Source organism: Pristis pectinata, chromosome 5 (genome assembly GCF_009764475.1).
Source record: "Pristis pectinata isolate sPriPec2 chromosome 5, sPriPec2.1.pri, whole genome shotgun sequence".
Lineage (NCBI taxonomy): Eukaryota > Metazoa > Chordata > Chondrichthyes > Rhinopristiformes > Pristidae > Pristis > Pristis pectinata.
The window spans coordinates 65,362,276-65,382,066 of record NC_067409.1 but is presented as its reverse complement, the minus strand read 5'-3'; the positions used below and the strand labels follow the sequence as shown (position 1 = coordinate 65,382,066).

Sequence of the window (19,791 nt, the reverse complement as noted above, 5' to 3'; positions counted from 1 at the left end):
TATCTCCACTCTCTAGACATAATATTTCCAACTAGTGTGTAAGTAGTGTATTTTAGGAGTTTAGTATTTCACTTTTCTTTTCTGTTGCTTGTCTTTATTAACAAAGGCAAAGATCTTGTATCCTAAAGCAAAATACTGCAGATGTTGTAAATCTAAAATAAAACAAAAAATGCTGGAAATACTCAAAAGCTCAGGTAGCATCGGTTAAAGGGAGAAGGAGAGTTAACTTGATGATAGGTCATTTGCCTATAATATTAGTCCTTTCTCTTGCCAGAGATGTTATTTCTCCTGCTGAGTATTTTCATCAATTTCTATTTCAAGGATCTGATATACCCCTTTGACCATCACCTGAACCTCTCTTGCCACTTCCAGAGAATCAGATACACATTCGTACACATCTCTCTGTTGCTGTCCATCTTAAAATCATATTATTTAACTTCAATTGCCTCTTTCCAGTCTTCCTACAAAAATGGATCACCTCATGTTTTAGTTTAGCTGCCATTCTGTCAATTTTCCATGTCCTCCTGAAGTCTGCTACTATTATCTTCACTGTTTATAACTTTTCTTAGTTTTGTGCTAGCTATAAATAACCATGCACATATAGGTTATTAATAAATATCTAAAAGGTAGAAGTGTTTTCAACACTAACAGACATCATATCACTTTTCTCTCCTGTCTGAAAAATAGCTATAAACCTTCCCTCCCTGCTCCTTATCACTTGACCGGTTTTAGTGTCTGTATATTACTGTCTCTTTAATCAATAAGGCTTCAATTTTGCTAACCAATCTATAAAGTTTTACTTTATCAAATGCCTTTTTACAAGTCCATTTACTCAAGATAAACATACTATGCACATCCACACATTTCATTAAATAATTCAATCAAGTTAATCAAACCCAATTTCCCTTTAACAAATTGTGCTGACTTTCATTTAATAACCTGTATTTCATTCAACTGGCAATCGATGTTGTGTCAAATTAATATTGCTAAGAGTTTTCCCATAATCAATGTTACATGAACTAGCTTATAATAGCTAGGTTTATCCCTTTTCTCTTTTTTGTTTGTGTAATTTTGGAATCCTTCAGTCATATCTCAGGAGGATTGGAATATTTTGTCCAGAACCTGTGAAATTTGCACTGTTTAACATCCTACAATGGTTCTCATCTGAAGTGAATTTTCCTTTTCCAATTTCTTCTGAGAAGTCCCAATCTTTTATTTGCCTTCTCTTTATTATATTTGTAACTTAACTGCATCCTCATTTACTGTGATATTAGCACCATCCTCTTCTCTTGTGACATACAGCAGATGCTAAGTCTACCTCATTCACTACCTAAGCCTTGCCCTCCTTGTCTATAAGAAAATTTCTTTTTGAAAGTGTGCAAGAATTGAGGATATTAGAAGGAATGTTTCAACATGAAACCAGCATAAAATAATTACACATACTCACAGATAAACTGACTATTTTGTTTCTAAAACGGCAATTTCCAGTTCCCAGTTCATTCACACCTCAGTTATAAAACTCTCATTCGTATTGTCACGCATCATCAGGGTTTCACTTGTCCTTCCCAAAACTTCGCCTATCAAGGTTTTCAGCTTGAAGTGCTCTTTAAAATTCACCTCTATGTCCTATCTGCCCTAATATTTCTTTAGGACACTTAGTGTCAAATTTTGTTTATCATACCTGTGAGGCATAATAGGGCATTATATTATGTTAAAGGCACAATATGAGTACAATTTGCTGTTGTTGTCAGGAAGGAGTCTTCAGAGGTGCAAACTGCTCCTGGCTGGGGCAGACTTGTGTTCACAGTGGTGATGCCAGGGCTTGAAGACTGCTGATATAGGATGATACAGCTCCCTCCACAGGGATATCTTTGTAGTATCATCTGATAACTCTGCCATCACATCCATCCTAGAAACTTTGTCCCGCGGCCTGATTCTTGTTTATGAGGACCCCAAATACGTTTCTAGCTTTTCAGTGAGTTCCTACTGAAATTACAGAAGGAGTTCCTTAGAACAGCTCAGGAACTCTATTCAATCCCTGTTTTATTCTTGAAATTATCACCTAAGATTCAGCAGCACCAGCTTTATTCCTCAATAAACCTCTACAGATATTGTAGTAAAAAAAACATTTTCCATGTTGAATCATTAAAATGCTGCAGAGTGAAAGCTTTGCATTTATCAGTGATGTGTGATTAGGTCAAAAAAGTGTTGCTGTGTGATCTGGTCAATAATGAACCAAACTGCAGTTTAAATGGTGATTATAGTTGTAATTCAATCTGAAATTTTGATGACATTGTTAACTGTGAGAACTACACAAAATGTAATTAATTCAATTAGCACACTTCAAGGCAACTGTTATTTTACAACTAAAATACAAGCATTATGCAACTTAGAGGGTATTTCTCAAGATTATGAAATCTGCTTATTAATATGAAGCTGACTATAATGATTTTACACCAAGAAAAATAGATACTTTTCAATTATGTTGTACAGATGGTATAATGGGACAACAATACGGGTATTGATTTTACTAGGAAATTAAAGACACAATTGATATTGTTCAAAGATTAATCTGTAAGCCATATAGCAAAATATAATTGCCCCAAATTAGAACATATACCTAAAAGATTAATAATATTAAAAACTGTAGATACTGGAAATTTTAAATTAAAAGAAAAACAGAAAATGCTGTCAGAACAAAGAGTCTTCAACCTGAAACCTTAACTGTTTTCTTTTCCTGGTTCCTGCCTGACCTGCTGAGTGTTTCCAGCATTTTCTGTTTTTATTACCTGAAATATTATTTCCCCTTTTGCCAGTATTTATTAACAGACTCAAAGTAAGAAATCAATGAGATCTTAAAACTGCTGATATAGTCATTCCATTCCCTTTCAAAATATACCAAAGCTCTGAGGTGAGATGTCCAGTAAAAATCTGTCATTATTTAACTGCAGTACCTGTTATACTATTATATCATGCTTTGTGGCTTTGTTTTCATATTAAATGTGTCATAATATTAGCTACAAAAGCAATTTTAAACAATAGCACATTGATATTATTGTCAAAAAAACAAATTGAGTCTACATGAGCTTGTAGCTTCTAATCATCCAAACTTCCTTTGGACTAACTTTTACAGCCTCCATCTACTCACATGCAGCCATTTGGTGAAAGTAAATAAAGAGATGAAAATAAAATTTGGAGGTAGATTACAATATCTTCACAAATTACTGAAGCACATATTTTATATAGCCATAGAGGTAGTGATATATTTGGTAAGCAAAACTCTTAAAATAAACTAATGTTGAGACTTAAGTTCTTGCTGAAGACTGTGGCATTGTTATAGTTTTATAGACAGGAAACCATGCTTCTCCTGTGCAATCAAGAACACAACATGAACACATAAATATAATAACATCTTGCCTGTGCTTCCATCATAAGGTCAGGAGTGGGGATGATTGCACAATGCTCATTTTCACTCACAAACCCTCAGCAAATGAAGCACCCCATGTGTGTATGCAGCAAGACCTAGACAACATTCAGGCATGGGCTGATAAATGGCAAGTAACATTCGTGCCACAAAAGTGCAAGTTATTTACAATTCCCAACAAGAGAATGTTTCACCATTGACTCCTGACATTCAATGAAATACCATCACTGAGTTCCCCACCATCAACATCCTCCAGTTGTCAGTGACTAGAATCTCAGATGTACCACTTAAATAGATAACAGAGGATGGGTAGCCTGTGAACATTACTGAAACTTCTGCCATCTACAAGGCTCAGGAGCATGCTGGAATACTCTCCACTTGCTTCAATGAGAGCAGCTGCAACATCTCTCAAGAAGCTCAACAAATCTATTTCATTGGCACCTCACCTCCCACCTTAAACATCTGCTCTCCCCACCACTGGTGGAGTGGCTGCAAGTGGGTACCATCTGCAAAATGTACTGCATTTACTCAAGAGAAAATCCTCACCTCCCTCCTCACTCAATATGTCTATTCAATTTTCTCCCTCTGTTTTGCTCTCCAACTCAGTCATCTTTTACATTCCCCATCCCTCTCCTTTCCTGTCTCTGCTCTTCCTGTCTCACACTCTGCAGATTCTGTTCCTTTTTTCTCTCCTTCTCTTCTTATAAACACATGTGTCCTCTTCCCCTTACTACATCTTCCATTTCTTTCCTCCTCCATGTGGATTTAGCTATTTCCCTTCCCTATGAGCAAAGAAACAAATTGATGGAGGAATTCAGCATGTCAGGCAGCATCTGTGGAGGCAAAGGGATAGTTGACAGTTTGGGTCGAGGTCCTGCTTCAGGACTGAGAGTGTAGAGGGGAGACGGCCAGTATAAAGAGGTGAGAGGGAGGGGTAAGGCAGGGGCTGGCGGGTGATAGGTCAAAACGTCAACATCCCTTTGCCTCCACAGATGCTGCTTGACCCACTGAGTTCCTTAAGCAGTTTGTTTTTTGCTCCAGATCTCAACATCTGCGACCTCTTGTGGCCCCCTTCACTTTGACCTTGATGTTAGTGGCGATTCCCTCATTACAATCCAATAGGAAATCAAGTGACTGAAATGGCTAGAAATTTGAATGTCTGAGAAGCTAGGAGTTGCCAATGATTGGGATCTACAACTGAATAAATCAACATACTGATTGTTATCCAAACACATATCTCAAATCATTCATACAATTTACCTGTTTGGTAGAATAAAATTGTAATAACATTATGTGTCAACAATAGTCAAAGGAATATTGTGTCAGTGAACAACTACATGAACATTAATTATATTATAAATGCAGTATCCATCAGTCATCAGAAAGACCCCAAAATCTATTTTGTCCAATGAGCCTTAAGCTTATTCAGTTCCAAAAACAGACGATAGGTTATTTGGGGAAAACTATGAAAGCAATTTTATGAATCCGTACTTCTTTTGCAGAAATACACATGTTCAAGTTATGTATCAGAACTTAGTGAGCAGATGTTGTAGTGCCAATGGAATTTTCCATTCAAATATATAAAGCACTTCACCAATTTGGGATTAATTTAATTCAGATTTGTACAGTCAGTATCATGTCACTTTTATCATTCAGAGAAAAATGTTGGCATGTTTACATGATTTTTTTAAGACAACGTGTCCAGGAATTGAAAGGCACAACACTGGACTTCAAAATATGGTAAAACACACCCTGATGCCCAAGTCTCTGAGAAGGCCAATAAGAAGTGAACATCCACCTGAGCCATTGCTGTGAGGAAGTCTCAAGGCTAGGACTCAATATCAAAGTTTCCTCTGCACTAGTAGTTCAGCATAGAGTCACGGAGATACAACTGACTAGGTCATGTATACAATCTGACTGGGTCAGAAATAGAGCATGCCTAGGTACTAGAACAGTAGCCAGGATTGGGACACGGAAGATTTGGATGCAGATGAAAACCACCTCCAGACAAACTAGAGATCCTCTCTGATGTGATTGATCACAGCAGAATTATTTTTCCAGCAGATTTCCACTGGCTTAGATGGAACACACAAAATGAACAATAACGAATACAATTTAAAGCTCTTTCTAAAGATCAACCAAAACATTTTCTTTTTGAGCTCCCATAGAATCACCTCTCTCTGTTTCTGTGAACATCTGCCCCTCCATGGTTTGGAAATTGTACGTTTTCTGTATTCTCACAGAAAGGCATGGCTGTGGGGTTACCTGTGTTGTTCACAGCTGGTGTTATCCATTTACTGGATTTTACAAGGTCTTCCACAGTGCCAAAAAGTTTTCTTCAATATTACTTACATCAACCAGAGAAAGACTAAAATGAATAATTTTATTTGCAATAAGTGATAATCTGAAACCTGGCAAAAAAAGTCAGCAGCATCACTTAAATAAATGTATGATGTATCAGCAGAGTAAGAAAATGGGTAAAAGCTACTTTTGTTTGAGTAAGACAATCTCTGATAAATGAATAATAAAGTCTGGATTACAATAGTTGAATGAAGCTTGTTTTATGATTCTTCGGAATGCATTTCTCCAGTGTGTCCCACTAGCAGGATATGCTTCTGAGCTTGGTGCCTTGCAGAAGCGAATACAAATCCAGCCCCTAAATGCAGAGCATTTTGCAGATTCACCAGTAGAAAGGTGGGGCAAGCATATTTTGTTTATAATGCTGAGACACCTCACCTCCAGCCCCACCACCACCATCTTCTTAAAGCTTTGTCAATTTTCAGGACATGATTTTTTAGGAACTGTTACTGCTTTTCTTTAACAGTTAACAAAGATTGTGAAATAATTCTAACCTCCCCTCCAGGTGTTTCTTACTGCACATTTTCTGCTTTCATCGAATGCTGCAACGTTGCACATAATAGGCCATTGTTATTTCATAATATTAACAATTAGCACAGATGATTAAACCTGTTATAAAATAATCAGCCATCTGTGCTAATTCATAATATCCTCCCAGCAAAATGCACAAACTTCAAAGTGACAATTAAAAATTTACATTTGACAAAACGTGACACCCGATAAAACAAAATGTCTATTTCGATCTCAAGTTCTGTAGATAATGGGATTCACTCTTCCCTGGGCTACAAAGAAGTGGCTGGACTTACTCCTTCCCATGTATTTTTGATGGGATTTTGTGTGCCAAGCAATCAACCATTCAAAAAGGACAGCACTCTCCACAGGAATCTTGATCTGTGTAAGCAGACCAGGCAACAGTATATCTCTGACTAAACAGATTGAAGAATCATTAATGACCAGGCCAGAGTTTGAACCAGAAATTGTTAATTAAAGTCCGAATGTAATAACAGCACATGTATAGAAAGTTAATTGAAGAACAAAACAAAATATTGCATTGAGAGAGAGAAAAATACCAGCACTGCACCAGGAAAAATGGAAAAATACATTAAATAAAACACCACAATAATTAAGTAATTGAATGAATGAGGTTCCACACTCATAAAAGTAAATTCTCAGTGTCAGCAAAGTTGTTTGGCAGTTAGTAAAATTCACCATGCTTTTTAAAGTGCAGGTTGACTCAAGTGGAGCAGCCCTAACACTATTGTTTTACAAGTCAAATCTGCATCTTTCACATAAGTGATGGAACTGCACACTGTCCTATTTTGTTAGCAGTGAGTCAGATGATGCAACTTTTTGAAGCTTTTAGAATAGTGCATCTCAGAAAATAAAATGCAGATTTTTGTGTTAAATTGCAAAGGTGTAGTTGGCAGAAGTAATTGTGGGAATTAACTTCACTCATATTTTCACATTAAGATCCAGCCCGAGAAATTCAGACATCTTGCACCATTATTATAGTCCTGAAACATTGATTTACATCCAATGGCCAATGTTTTGAAAGCAGTGAATACCCCATAGATATTAAATGAAAATAAGGAAGAATGTTTTAGCCATGCTTGGTAATGAAGAATACAATACAAAGTTTGGCATAATGACTGCATGATTCTAATGCCAGTATGAAGAACGAAAGAAATCAAAAATCTCCACCCAACAAGAAAGCCATACTGTATCTGATTAGTGAATTCCATCAAGATTATTACCAGATTAAACAGTTCTGGCAGCAGTTCCATGAAAGAATTCCGTTGCATATTACTGACTGACACTCTGCTTGTAAAGAGTGTTTTAATTCATTTCTTTCGACTTCTACTTTAAAGAAAATAATACTTTGATCCAATATCCATTGAAGCCAAAACAAAAATTAAAAACTGATGTCAATTCTTTGTTTGAGCTGGTATTTATAGTCACATTTTTTTCCAGTTAGTTTCAGATTTTTTTAATGACAGTAATCACTCATAAAAGTTGAGTGTAGATAAAACCAAACACAGATCTGAGTGCTTAAAGCTGTTCTAAAAATACTCAATGCCACTACATCTTTGATATGAGCAATGTGTTGAGCGGAAGGGTATAAATATACTGCAGAGTTCCTGAAACTTCCACATCATGATTGAAGTGTTCCATCGAAATGATGGGTCAAAGATGTGGGCTGATTTCCAGGTCCATGTGCAGAGAGAAAATCAGATAAGGCCTTTCGTCATCCGTAGAATTTCACCTTCAGGTAGAGCCTCACAATTTACCATATATTCAAATGACCTTCTGGTGTGGTCTCCATGTTGGGAATGAGAGATGCTAGAAGGAATATTCTATCCTCTGAAATTGGTTTGTTCTTGTTATTGATTTTCCTGCTTTAGTTTTTCCTTATATTCACTAACTGTTAGGTTTCTTGCTGTTGCAATTTTAGGTGTTGCAAACAAGAATTCCTTTGGTATGCCAATGAAAGATAATTAATGTAGATCTTTGCTTATCTTTTGCTGATGCGCCCCTCACTGTTTAATTCCTGCTTGTTATTCAGATTGTCTCCATCTTTTGTCTGTGTGCTTTGTGACATCAAAGTCAAAGAAGAACTGGAGCTCAGAAGCTCAGAGCTCTACCCTGCAGCTCCACCACTGGACATACGACCGAATCCAAGGACAAAGCAATGACCTAGCAAAGCATTTGAATGTGATTGCTGATTGTGTGAAGAAAGGAAAGTGGTTTACTCATTTTAATTGTTACCTACCATTTAAGAGAGACAGACTCTCTGCGAGGGCTGGTGTTGGTCACTAGGGCAAGCGGTGTCTCTGCTCAGTGCTGAAGTATGGGGCTCAAAGCTGGGAACTGGCAGCAACTTCTTTATTTATTGATAGACATTCATTTTCTCTTATCACCTCCTTTTGAATGTGATGGAAGTTGTTGCCTCCCTGCTGTTTGTCTGGCAGCCCAGAGGAGGTCCAATCACCAGCAATCACCAGTCCCCAGGAATGGCTCACACTCATCGTGCCAGCCAGGGGGTGCAGACCTGAGACCCATATCCACTCACCTCAGCCTACCCAACACCAGCCTCTCCACATTGCTGCAACAGTGCAAACAGACGGCTGGGACTCACGCCAGGTTCCCAGCGATATCAGTAATGCATCTCCCTACACATAATGCGACAAAGATGCCTTTTAGTGCTCATTCCTTTCACTATTCACAGCCTGAACTTAAGCAAGATACTGGTATACCTAGATGTGCCTTAGGAAAAGCAAGCAGAAAATGCTGGAGGTATTGAACAGTTCAGGCAGTATCTGTGGAGGGAGAAACAGAGTGAACACTTCAAGTCTTATGAAAGGTCATCGACCTGAACTGCTTTCTGCTTTTTTTCCAGTTTTCCTTTTGAGTTTCAGTTTATGTTTCAGGAAATCTCCCTTCAACAAGGATGGTAATTACATGCCACATTCTTCAACTGGTCCTACAGACAAATCTTTGATTAGGATATCTTTGCCATTGTCCATGAAGATAAGCAGAACTGTGGATATTTAACTTCTTCAGGTCACTTCAGACTAATGTCTACCTTGTGACAACTTTATCAATGCACCAATGCTTACAGCTCCTAATATGTGCAGTGCATCACTGGAAGGCTCGCTGTGGCATCAGGGTGTTGCACTATTTTCCAGGGGCAGGTTTTCCTCTCACACTCTGAATTGTCAATGGTTTGTTTTTGGCTGACATGTTTTGGGCTCTCAGTCATTATGTTATGAATAGAGCCTGGAAGGAGAGGGGAATGGGACTAATACTATTGCTCTGTTGGGAGCTAGCATGAACCTAATGGGCCAAGTGGTATTCTTCTGTGCTGTAATAAGTAAGTGAGCAGTTCCAGGATAAATTGTGTTCAAATCTTGCTTCAAAATAAAGGCAAAATCACTGAGGGTGAAAACTCATCTTACAACCATACACCACAGCTTTTAGGATTGATTGGATTGCTCTGTTAAAGTAAAAATATTGACACGCTTTCTCTGACAGTTAGGAACGAGAAGCAGTTACCTCAATTGATACCAGTCAATAATTTTAATGAAGGGAGTTGAACTGCCCTTCTTGTTGAGTTTTGTATGAAGGGAGTTTCAAAAGGAGGGAGGTGATTTCAAAAAGTATTCAAAAACAAGCAAGCATAATTAAAATATATAAGATTTAAATAATCTATTTTTTGAATTAAAATACCAAAAAAATCTCACACTTTGGTTAGGCCACAGATTGTGTGCAGTTCTGGTTGCCACATTACAGGAAGGATGTGGAAACTTTAGAGAGAGTGCAGAAGAGGTTCACTGGGTTGTTGCTCGGATTGAAGTGCGTTAACTATAAAGAGAGGTTGGACAAACTTGAATTGTTTTCTTTGGAGCATTGGAGACTGAGGGGCAACCTGATGGAAGTATACAATGTTATCAGAGGGATAGATAGGGGAGATAGAATCTTTTTCCCACACTGGAAATTTCAACTACTGGAGGGCACGGGGTTAAAGTGAGAGGATGAAGCTTTAAAGGAGATGTGTGAGGCAAGTTTTTTACACGGAGAGTGGTAGGTGCCTGGAACCCACTGACAGGGGAGGTGGTGGATGCAGCTACGATAGCAACTTTCAGGAGAGGCACATGAACAGGCAGGGAATGGATGAATATGGACCACGTGCAGGCAGATGGGATTAGTTTAATATGGTATCATGGTTGGCATGGACATGGTGGGCCAAAGGGCCTGTTCCTGTGCTATATTGTTTAATGTTCTACATTCATATTAAATACAATTAAATCCATTTGCTTTTAATGAATTAAATTAACTAGAAAGACTGACTTCTTGTTCTGTGGAGTGCCATGTTTTTTCCCCATTGAATTCAATGGGCCCGTTGGACATCAGCCAGGTCTAGTCTAGTGTAGGCTCAGCAGGCAGATTTCTCAGCCGAAAAGCCCTGAGGATTTTATCGACACAGTGCAGCTGTCCAAGTGGATCTGCTGGCTTTTAAATGAACGATCTTCCCCATCATGTTTTGCTGTAACAGATTTATAGATGGCCTGCAGAAAATCAGCTCCCTCAGTTAAAGAAGCAGAGGCAATCACAGCTTGTATCAAGATTGCTCCCAGCGATAGCTTCAATCCTGGTTGGGTTCCACATGAATATTTAATTAGATCAACTGTGAAAGACTGTTCAAGCTGCTGATCATAATGTTCACTGAAATTTGTTCATCACGTAACAGCTGTGACCAGATTTATCCTGTGTCCAGAGAAATAAAGAGCTGCAGATGCTGGAACCTAGATGAAAAACACGATGATGCTGGAGGAACTCAAGCAGGCCAGGCAGCATCCGTGGAGAAAAGTAGGTGGTCAACATTTTGGGTCAGGACCCTTCTTTAGGACTGAAGATAGGAAAAGGGGAAGCCCAATATATAGGAGGGAAAAGCAGAGCAGTGATAGGTGGACAAAAGAGGGGAGGAGGGGTGGGCACAAGGTGGTGATTGGTAGATGCAAGTGATAGGCAGGTGCAGGGGAGGAGAGGAGAGCAGATCCACCAGGGGATGGGTCAAAGGTTAGGAGAGAAAGGGAAAAAAGGCTAGGAAAGGGAAGAAGAGAAGAAGTATGTTGGGGGGGGGGAAGTTGTGGGGAAGGGGTGGGGATTACGTAAAGTGGGAGAATTCAATATTCATGCCGTTAGGCTGCAAGGTTCCAGGACGGAAAATGAGGTGCTGTTCCTCCAGTTTGCGCTTGGAATTCTCCTGGCAGTGGAGGATGCCGAGGACTGACATATCAGTGATACTGTAGGAGGGGGAGTTGAAGTGACTGGCAACGGTAAGGGTCCTGATGCGAAACTTTGACCGCCTGCTTTTCTCCACGGATGCTTTGCTCAACACTGGTGCCCCACAAGTCTGCATCGTCAGCCCTCTACTCTACTCCCTATACACTCATGACTGTGTGGCCAGATTCTGCTTTAACTCCACCTACAAGTTTGCAGTTGATACCACTGTTGTAGGCCGTATCTCAAACAGCCATGAGTCGGAGTACAGGAAGGAGATAGAGAGTTTAGTGGTATGGTGTCATGACAACAACCTTTCCCTCAATGTCAACAAAGCAAAAGAGCTGGTCATTGACTTCAGGAAAGGGGGCAGTGTACATGAACCTGTCTACATCAATGGTGCTGAGGTTGAGAGGGTTGAGAGCTTCAAGTTCCTGGGAGTGAACATCACCAGCAGCCTGTCCTGGTCAAATCACGTAGATGCCACAGCCAAGAAAGCTCACCAGCGCCTCTCCTTCCTCAGGAGGCTAAAGAAATTCGGCTTGTCCCCTTTGATACTCACCAACTTTTATGGATGCACCTTAGAAAGCATCCTATCTGGATGCATCATGGCTTGGTACAGCAACTGCTCTGCCCAGGACCACAAGAAACTGCAGAGAGTTGTGGACACAGCCTAGCGCATCACGGACACCAGCCTCCCCTCCTTGGACTCTGTCTTTACCTCTCGCTGTCTTGGTGAAGCAGCCAGCATAATCAAAGACCCCACCCACCCAAGTCATTCTCTCTTCTCTCCTCTTCCATCTGGTAGAAGATACAGGAGCCTGAGGGCACGTACCACCAGACTTAAAGACAGCTTCTATCCCACTGTGATAAGACTATTGAATGGTTCCCTTATACGATGAGATGGACTATGACCTCACGATCTACCTTGTTGTGACCTTGCACCTTATTGCACTGCACTTTCTCCGTAGCTGTGACACTTTACTCTGTTCTGTTATTGTTTTTACCTGTACTACATCAATGCACTCTGCACTAACTCAATGTAACTGCACTATGTAATGAATTGACCTGTACGATTGGTATGTAAGACAAGTTTTTCACTGTACCTCGGTACAAGTGACAATAATAAACCAATACTAATGCCTGGCCTGCTGAGTTCCTCCAGCATCGTCGTGCTTTTTATCCTGTGTCCAGTTGTGTGAGATGTGGAAATTATAACTTGTTGACCTGAAGAATGAGGTGTTTTTGGCAGTTGCTGTGATATTGGACAAACCACTAGATCATCAGTCAGGTTTAGGTTACACTTTCACATGTTTTGAATACCTGCGATTCTCTATTTCTCCAGAGAGGGGTAGGTTACTGATCTTGTTTAGATCTACCAGTCCTGGTAAACTGTCCTCCTTTGCTTCTTCCATGATCTTTGATTGTGGCCTTATTAAGACTGTGAGCACTGCATTGTTCTAATTTTCCATACCAGATTTCTTATGGTCCATTTGAAAATCCCAGTCAACTTAATATCATTAGAAATAATCAACTTAATATCACACTAGAAAATGGTCTCAAACTCAGCAAAAATATTTTATTTTAAATCTTTATGACAGAAATAAAGCATTTAAGCTCTTAGTATTGGCTGAACTTGTATTCAGTTTTCAGATGTTAATGCTTGTTGCTTTAATCCACTGTAATAATCAATCCCCACTCTCTTTATGCATACTCCTACACATTTATCCTCTTTTCACTGGACCTGGACACCATATCTTATCATTTTCCAATATTCATGTATACGCATCTTCCAAATGAGGTCAAAGAATCACGAACAGAAACATTAACCCTAAATGATTTCTTTCCCTTCCCAAATTCATCTGGTCTGAATCTAATAATACCACTCTAACTTGCTACCTTGAATCAATGAAGATAACATTGAGTAAAGGTGAGCTGGGAATATTCATGAATGAGGACAAGACATGTAACCTTGAAACACAATTGTATTTGAAAACTGTTCACAGAGATGTTATCATGTGCAAGAGAGTTAATCTGTACTACCCATGCCGCATTGCTACGAGACCCAATATAAGCTTGAGGAACAACATCTCATCTTCTGTTTGGGTACAGTGCAGCCTTCTGGACTCAGTAGTGAATTCTCCAACTTTAGGTAACTCATCTTCTCTCTCCGTATCAGAACTGACCATTTCTGCTATAGATCATGCTTCTGTGATATTCTCTCAGTTTATCTCTCTCCATTAGTACAGGTTGACCTGCTGGCCATATCCTACAGTCCTCTATTAGCAACACATTACACTTCTTTGTCTGTGTTATTACTCTCTAACAGTCCCCATTAACTCATTTGTCTGGGTGATCCCTCCAGTTCATCTCTATGGCAGCCCTGGCCCTACCCTATCACGGATTGTCCCACCCATCACCATTTCTGCCATTTAAAACAATCATTTTTTTCTCTCCTTTCCAGTTCTTTGACCTGAAACATTAACTCTATTTTTCTTTACACAGATTTTCTGAAGGTTTTGTTGCATTTTCAGTTTTCATTTTAGATTTCCAACATCTGCAGTTTTTTTATCTGATTCCTGTTCATTCTACTTACTAGCTTCGGGTATTTTTAATGGCAGCTAGAAACAAGGTTTCAATGAACCAGGAAACAGGAAAGGGAGTACACCATATGGGTTCCTGACCCTGCTCCCCCCATAATAAAATTTTGGCTGGTCCTCTCATCCCAATTCCAATTTCCTTCCTGATTTCCATTTTCCTTGAATCCAAAATTCTATCAATTTCATTCCCAAATATAATCAAATTCTGAGCATCCACAGTCCTGTTGTTGAGAATTTTAAAGATTTACAAAGATTAACTAAACTGAAATGTTAACTCTGTTCCTCTCTCCACCGACACCCTGGAATATTGAGTTCAGAATCTACTCACCAAGCAACGATGCCTCTTTTGGATCAGAACCATTTATCTCCATTTGTGCTATTGTTTTGTTTATCTAGTTATAAATGCCCCATACATTTAGAGAAAGAGCCTTTAACTTTAATGTTCAGTAACTATTTACTGATTTAACCTTATGTACTGATGCCCTATTTTAATAAAGCACTTGGTTCACAAATTTGACTCTCTCAACATCCTATTAGTTCTGAAGATATGCTCCACTCCCACGGTAGATGAGGTTCAATATTCTGGCAAGACCGATTGAGGAAAGTGTTAGGGCATTGACACTTGTTTGCCTTGTTTGATATCAGTTTTTATTGAGATTGGCTCTGATGTTGACCCATTGTTTAGGATCATGGCTTGCATGCTGAAAAGAGATACAAGTTAAATGGTGATAAACTGAGTTTAATAAGCTTAATAGATCATACCGGGAACTAACCCATATGAAACTGATAAGGCTTCTGTATGTTTCGTACCACTGGCAATGATTTTCTGGCTGAGTCTATCAATGACAAATCAGCACTGAAGCTGTCCAACTTCATGTAAACATCTTCTAAGCACACAAACCCCTATATGAGTATAATAAATGGCATTTAAAATGCTTCATGAGATCATCCTTGATGTCTTCTGAGTGTCCTGATCTAACAAAAGAGGCATCCCACTTTCAAGATAGAATGAGCACACACTCCCTGCCACATTGAACTTTGAGGCAACCAATTTCTGCTTTTGAAGAGGATATAAAGTCAGCAAATTTCTAAGCTTCTGAATTTTCTAGCAATTATTTTGGGGGCAGGAGGGAGAACTTGTGATAATTTGTAAACAAAATGACGTTATGTATTCCAAAGCTGTGCAATTCACTTTCTTTGGCAATCCAAAATACTCAATAAGTTACAATATGTAATTGAGAATTTCCAATAGTCATTCTCAGGCTTCCTTTGAAGTTGTATTCTGTATATTATTTCCAAAAGAGTGCAGAGAAGTTTTGTCTGCACATTTTGTATGTCACTATTCTAAATTTAATTATAATGTTCTTCTAACATTTCTTTAAGCATTGCACAAGATAGTGCAAGGTGCCAACATGAAAACAGAATCATTGTGAAATAAGTATTAAGTTCCCTTTTCTTCCTTTTATGCAAAAGACCTGATGCAAAGTTTTCATGGAAGTATAAAGCAGTTATGGTATGAACTTTCAGTATGACTCCAAATGTTTTAGTTACAAATTCAACTCACCGGTTGTGAGTGGACTCTGTTTTCGAGCCTGTTCCATCAGGAATACGTGTTGTAGCAGAGCTTGATGGGTGCTGTTAACCTTCCCATCAAAAGGTGCAGGTGGCAAGAAAGCAGATAAAGGAGTACTTCGTCTGAACTGTCCAGTAAGAGCTGTTCCCTGAATGGTATGTCTGTCAGAATTTTGGTTTGCTGTTGAGACCTATAACACATTTTTATTTTCAAGTTAATATTTAATTTGAAATGCATATCTTGTACGCAATTCAATGAATTTATCTTTCTTTGCTAGTGTAAAAACGTCTTGTAAATTTGACCATTACCCACATGTATCGCCCCCTCACCTTCACAGTCAGATTAAGGGATACTTTGGCCACCTTGAAAATCCACCCTTGATACCCGTAAAAAGGTTGACAGCTGCCACATTCCTTTCAGGTTTTGTGAATAGGCCTGAAACTATACTCAGACCAAGGCAACCATTTTCAAAGGGAACTATTTACCTCACAACTTAAAAGATCATGGTTTCTTTCATGACAGTCATGTCTCATTTAGTAGTATTCCAGGTTGTGGGTTCTAGTCAAACACCAAAGACTTGAACACAAATCTAAATTAAAACTTCAGTGCAGGGCATCAGTCTACTCAACTCTTTGGAGGTGCCATAATTAAGAAGGAACATTAAACCAAGGCCTCATTTATATCCTCACATGGACATAAAAGAGATATTAATACTATTTCAAGGAAGAGCTGGGTAAGTTATCACTATTATTCTGGCTGATATTCATCCTTCAACCAACATCACTAAAAAAAAGTCTGGCCATTATTGTTTTGCTGTTTGTTTTGTTCAAATTAATTGCTCTTTCCTATGTTCCAACAGTAACTAGCAGTCAAAGTACTTAATTGATTATAAAGTATTCCAGAGATTACGGAGATTGCCAAGAGGCACTTTATAAATGCAATGTATTTTAATTTTCAGCTGAGGTTTGGTACAGTTTGGTACAGTTTATATTTTCCTTTTGCCTGGAAGTACTTGGAGACCTCCAGTGGAGTAATGGTAGTGCAATCTCCCTCACAAGTCTGGATGAAGTACCTGTTGCCAAGATACCCTTATAGGCAGCAGCAGAAGTCTATTGAATGACCAAGTCTCTGTAACTTAGGAGAAAGTCTATGATCATTTCTAAGTGGATAGGGATTCTATTATTCCATTCCTGCACTAATTTCTGCACTTCAACCAAATCAGGACAATGGTTCCTGATGCTCTCTGGTGCTGACCCATCTGGAGTATCTAGGGTGATAAGGGGTCACTTCAATCAAGAATTGATATGGGAATTGATGCCCATATCAAAGCTGTTGTATACTGTGTGTCCACTATTTTGGAATGCTACAAAATGTAATCTCCCGGTTCAGTCCTGGGAGTTGTTGCATTAACTACTGAAATAATTCTTACTTATTAGGTTTTTGGGAGTCCAGATTATTGTCGTGCCTTGGTCCCCTCGAGTTTTGCCATATTTCTCATTTAACAGGCTGTTGTCCGATTCTCACTGGGCATGCTGGGTTCCAAAGAAGTGCTTAGCTCGTTCCTAACCAGGGTCACGAAAACTCCCGATGCAGGCACTCCCCGCCTTGGCTTAATCATGAGTCTTGTCTCTTCATGTCACTGGCCTTGTATGGTGCATGCAGAGCAAACACCAGAAGCCCAGGAGCTGGTGATCTTGATTTGATCAAGAGTTTGTTGGCATTCTGTCAAACACCTGCTGATTTATGGTAAGATTTGTGAAGGCAGCTGGCCAATCAGAGAATTTCACCTCTGGACATCTAAGCAGGTCTTAGATTGTCCTGCAACTTTACAAAGCTCTAAAAAAGACATCTCTACAGGTGCAGAGACATTTATCTCATTGTCTTTTAATCTGATTAATAGTTTCATACATGAAATACCTAGGGGATGAAATTAGAAAAGAAACATAGCCACAATGTAAAATTGGCTGACAATTTCCTATTGCCTGTTCTGAAGAGTTATCATACCATGTTACATGGTGGAATTAATTTCAAAACATTCTGAAGTTGTTATTACTTTTGCCCTGGATTAAATATACTTAGTTCTTACATTACAGCAGCTTCATTTGTAATTTTTTGGATTAGCGAATTGTATATGGAACCAGGGAATTCTGAACTGAATTATAAAGGAAAAATAAATAGCCAAAGCAGAAAACTGGACTGGAAACAATGGCACAGTTATCAGCTCCAGGCAAATAATTTTAGGGCACTCTGGCTGTGGTGAATTGAGTCACTTGTTGATCTTTAGGCTGCCCCTAAACTCCCACAGACTCTGGCCTTTGGGGTTCTGATACAAGTTGCAAAGGAATGAAGAAAGGCCAGGAATGTAACCTTCCACCTCTTTACCATCATGGCACTGGCCTCAGTTCAGGAGCAAGCCCATCTCCTTCCTTCATTCAAGCCTACCTAGAAATGTTAGGTTAGAGATCTAGAGGTGTGTTTTTTTTAAAGTATGGTAACTATATTACAATAGCTGTCTGCAATATTGTGGGTCGGGAAGGATTATTATGTACAACTAACATTACAGATTAGAGAGATTAAGTAACCCTTTGACTCATAATTACGTACGTTGATCTGGGAGGAGGTAGAAGAGACAGCAGTGGCTAGGAGACCCAGAGTAATATTGGGCAATGATGGTGATGTGTAGAGATTTATTGCATTCACTGATCCATCCCAATTCAGAATCCTGTGATGCGGCTGCAACTGCTGTTGAGGAGAACAACTGTAAGACTTGGCGTATAACACTCAGTTTAAGGCATACAATGGGATTCATGGAGAATGGGAGAGAGTGGGTTGGAAGTGGGGAGATTGGGGGTGGCACAATGAATTGGATTAGAGATAGTAGTCATCCTGTATCCCAAGCATTTGCTTTATGGTTTTTTTAAAGGGGCAGAGCCATTTGCAAAGAAAGCATTCAAAAGAGGTACCAGTTTAGAATAGCTGAATATGTTCACATAGTAATGCCGTTGCAGAATGAAAGTGAACTTTAAAATAGGATTTTGATCTGATTTGAGAGCCAATACTTAAGATTGGATTTTCATGTTGACCTGGATATGATGCAGCACCTGTGTGCAACAAAGAAAGGAAAATCTGGGGGTAACTTAGACAGCTCTTAAAGAAACTCTTCAACTTTCCTTCCAACAATGTTCAACATGCAGGCAGTGAGGCCTTGCAATTAGATAGCTCTGGAGATATTCCCAAAGTATTGTAAAAGTTTTAGACATCATAGATATACAACACAGTGTGCTTAATTACTAAGGGTTATTGGCTCCTAATGGTATGTGATTCTTAAAACAATATCTTTAAATGGACATCTTCAATATAACCAAAATAATTAGGGTAGGCAAATTCACGTTGTCACATATGCATTGGCTGCTTGGCTCCTACACCGACATTTATGGGACATAAGAAGAATGTAAATCAGAAGAGGTAGATGTAGATTTTATAAAGTTGCACTCCTGACATGCAAAGTAAAAGAGACTTTGTTCTGGTGTGCAGGGGGTACAATGATGATATCATATTGCATGCTACAGTCGCATTCCAGCTAGTCAGATATTCCCTGTGGAACTTCAGAACAGCTGTAGGATAACCAGGCAAGACTAACTAAATGGAGAATGTGAGGATGTGCTATGGAATCAATTTTCTCTCTAATGTATTTGAAAATAGATGGGGCCTGGAGAAATCTTGGCATACATTCTGAGAAATAAAGTGCACAAACAAACAAATGAACAATAGCTGACCCTGAACATCAGATGCAGTTTCCCATTCCTTCCCAGGCATGTATTATTTTCTATACATACAGATTTTTTTTCTAAGAGTGCTGTGACTATTAGGACTGTGATACAGGCCTGTGAATGTGGGTTCAGTTCCTAATTTCAGGCAGGGGCTTATAAGAGCTAACTATAAAACTTATAAAGGTTGAAGGGACCATTATTGGTTATTGCTAACATATATAATTCACTTAGAAGTCTTGCAGTTCATGATAGTTTTAGAATGCTCATAAGTCACATGGGAAATTT

The 19,791-nt window shown here is 39.0% G+C and overlaps 1 protein-coding gene across 3 annotated transcripts in view; it reads right to left on the bottom strand.

Moving 5' to 3' along the window:
• Positions 1 to 19,791, bottom strand: part of LOC127570330 (histone deacetylase 9-like) — a 476,207-nt gene that overhangs the window by 90,064 nt on the left and 366,352 nt on the right. For 2 of the 3 annotated variants that reach the window (XM_052015777.1, XM_052015778.1), the window contains one exon: positions 15,728 to 15,926. In XM_052015777.1, the coding sequence (XP_051871737.1) occupies positions 15,728 to 15,926 (199 nt within the window). Of the gene's footprint in view, positions 1 to 15,727; positions 15,927 to 18,340; positions 18,479 to 19,791 lie in introns of all 3 variants that reach the window. The other variant, XM_052015776.1, reaches the window with a different exon arrangement.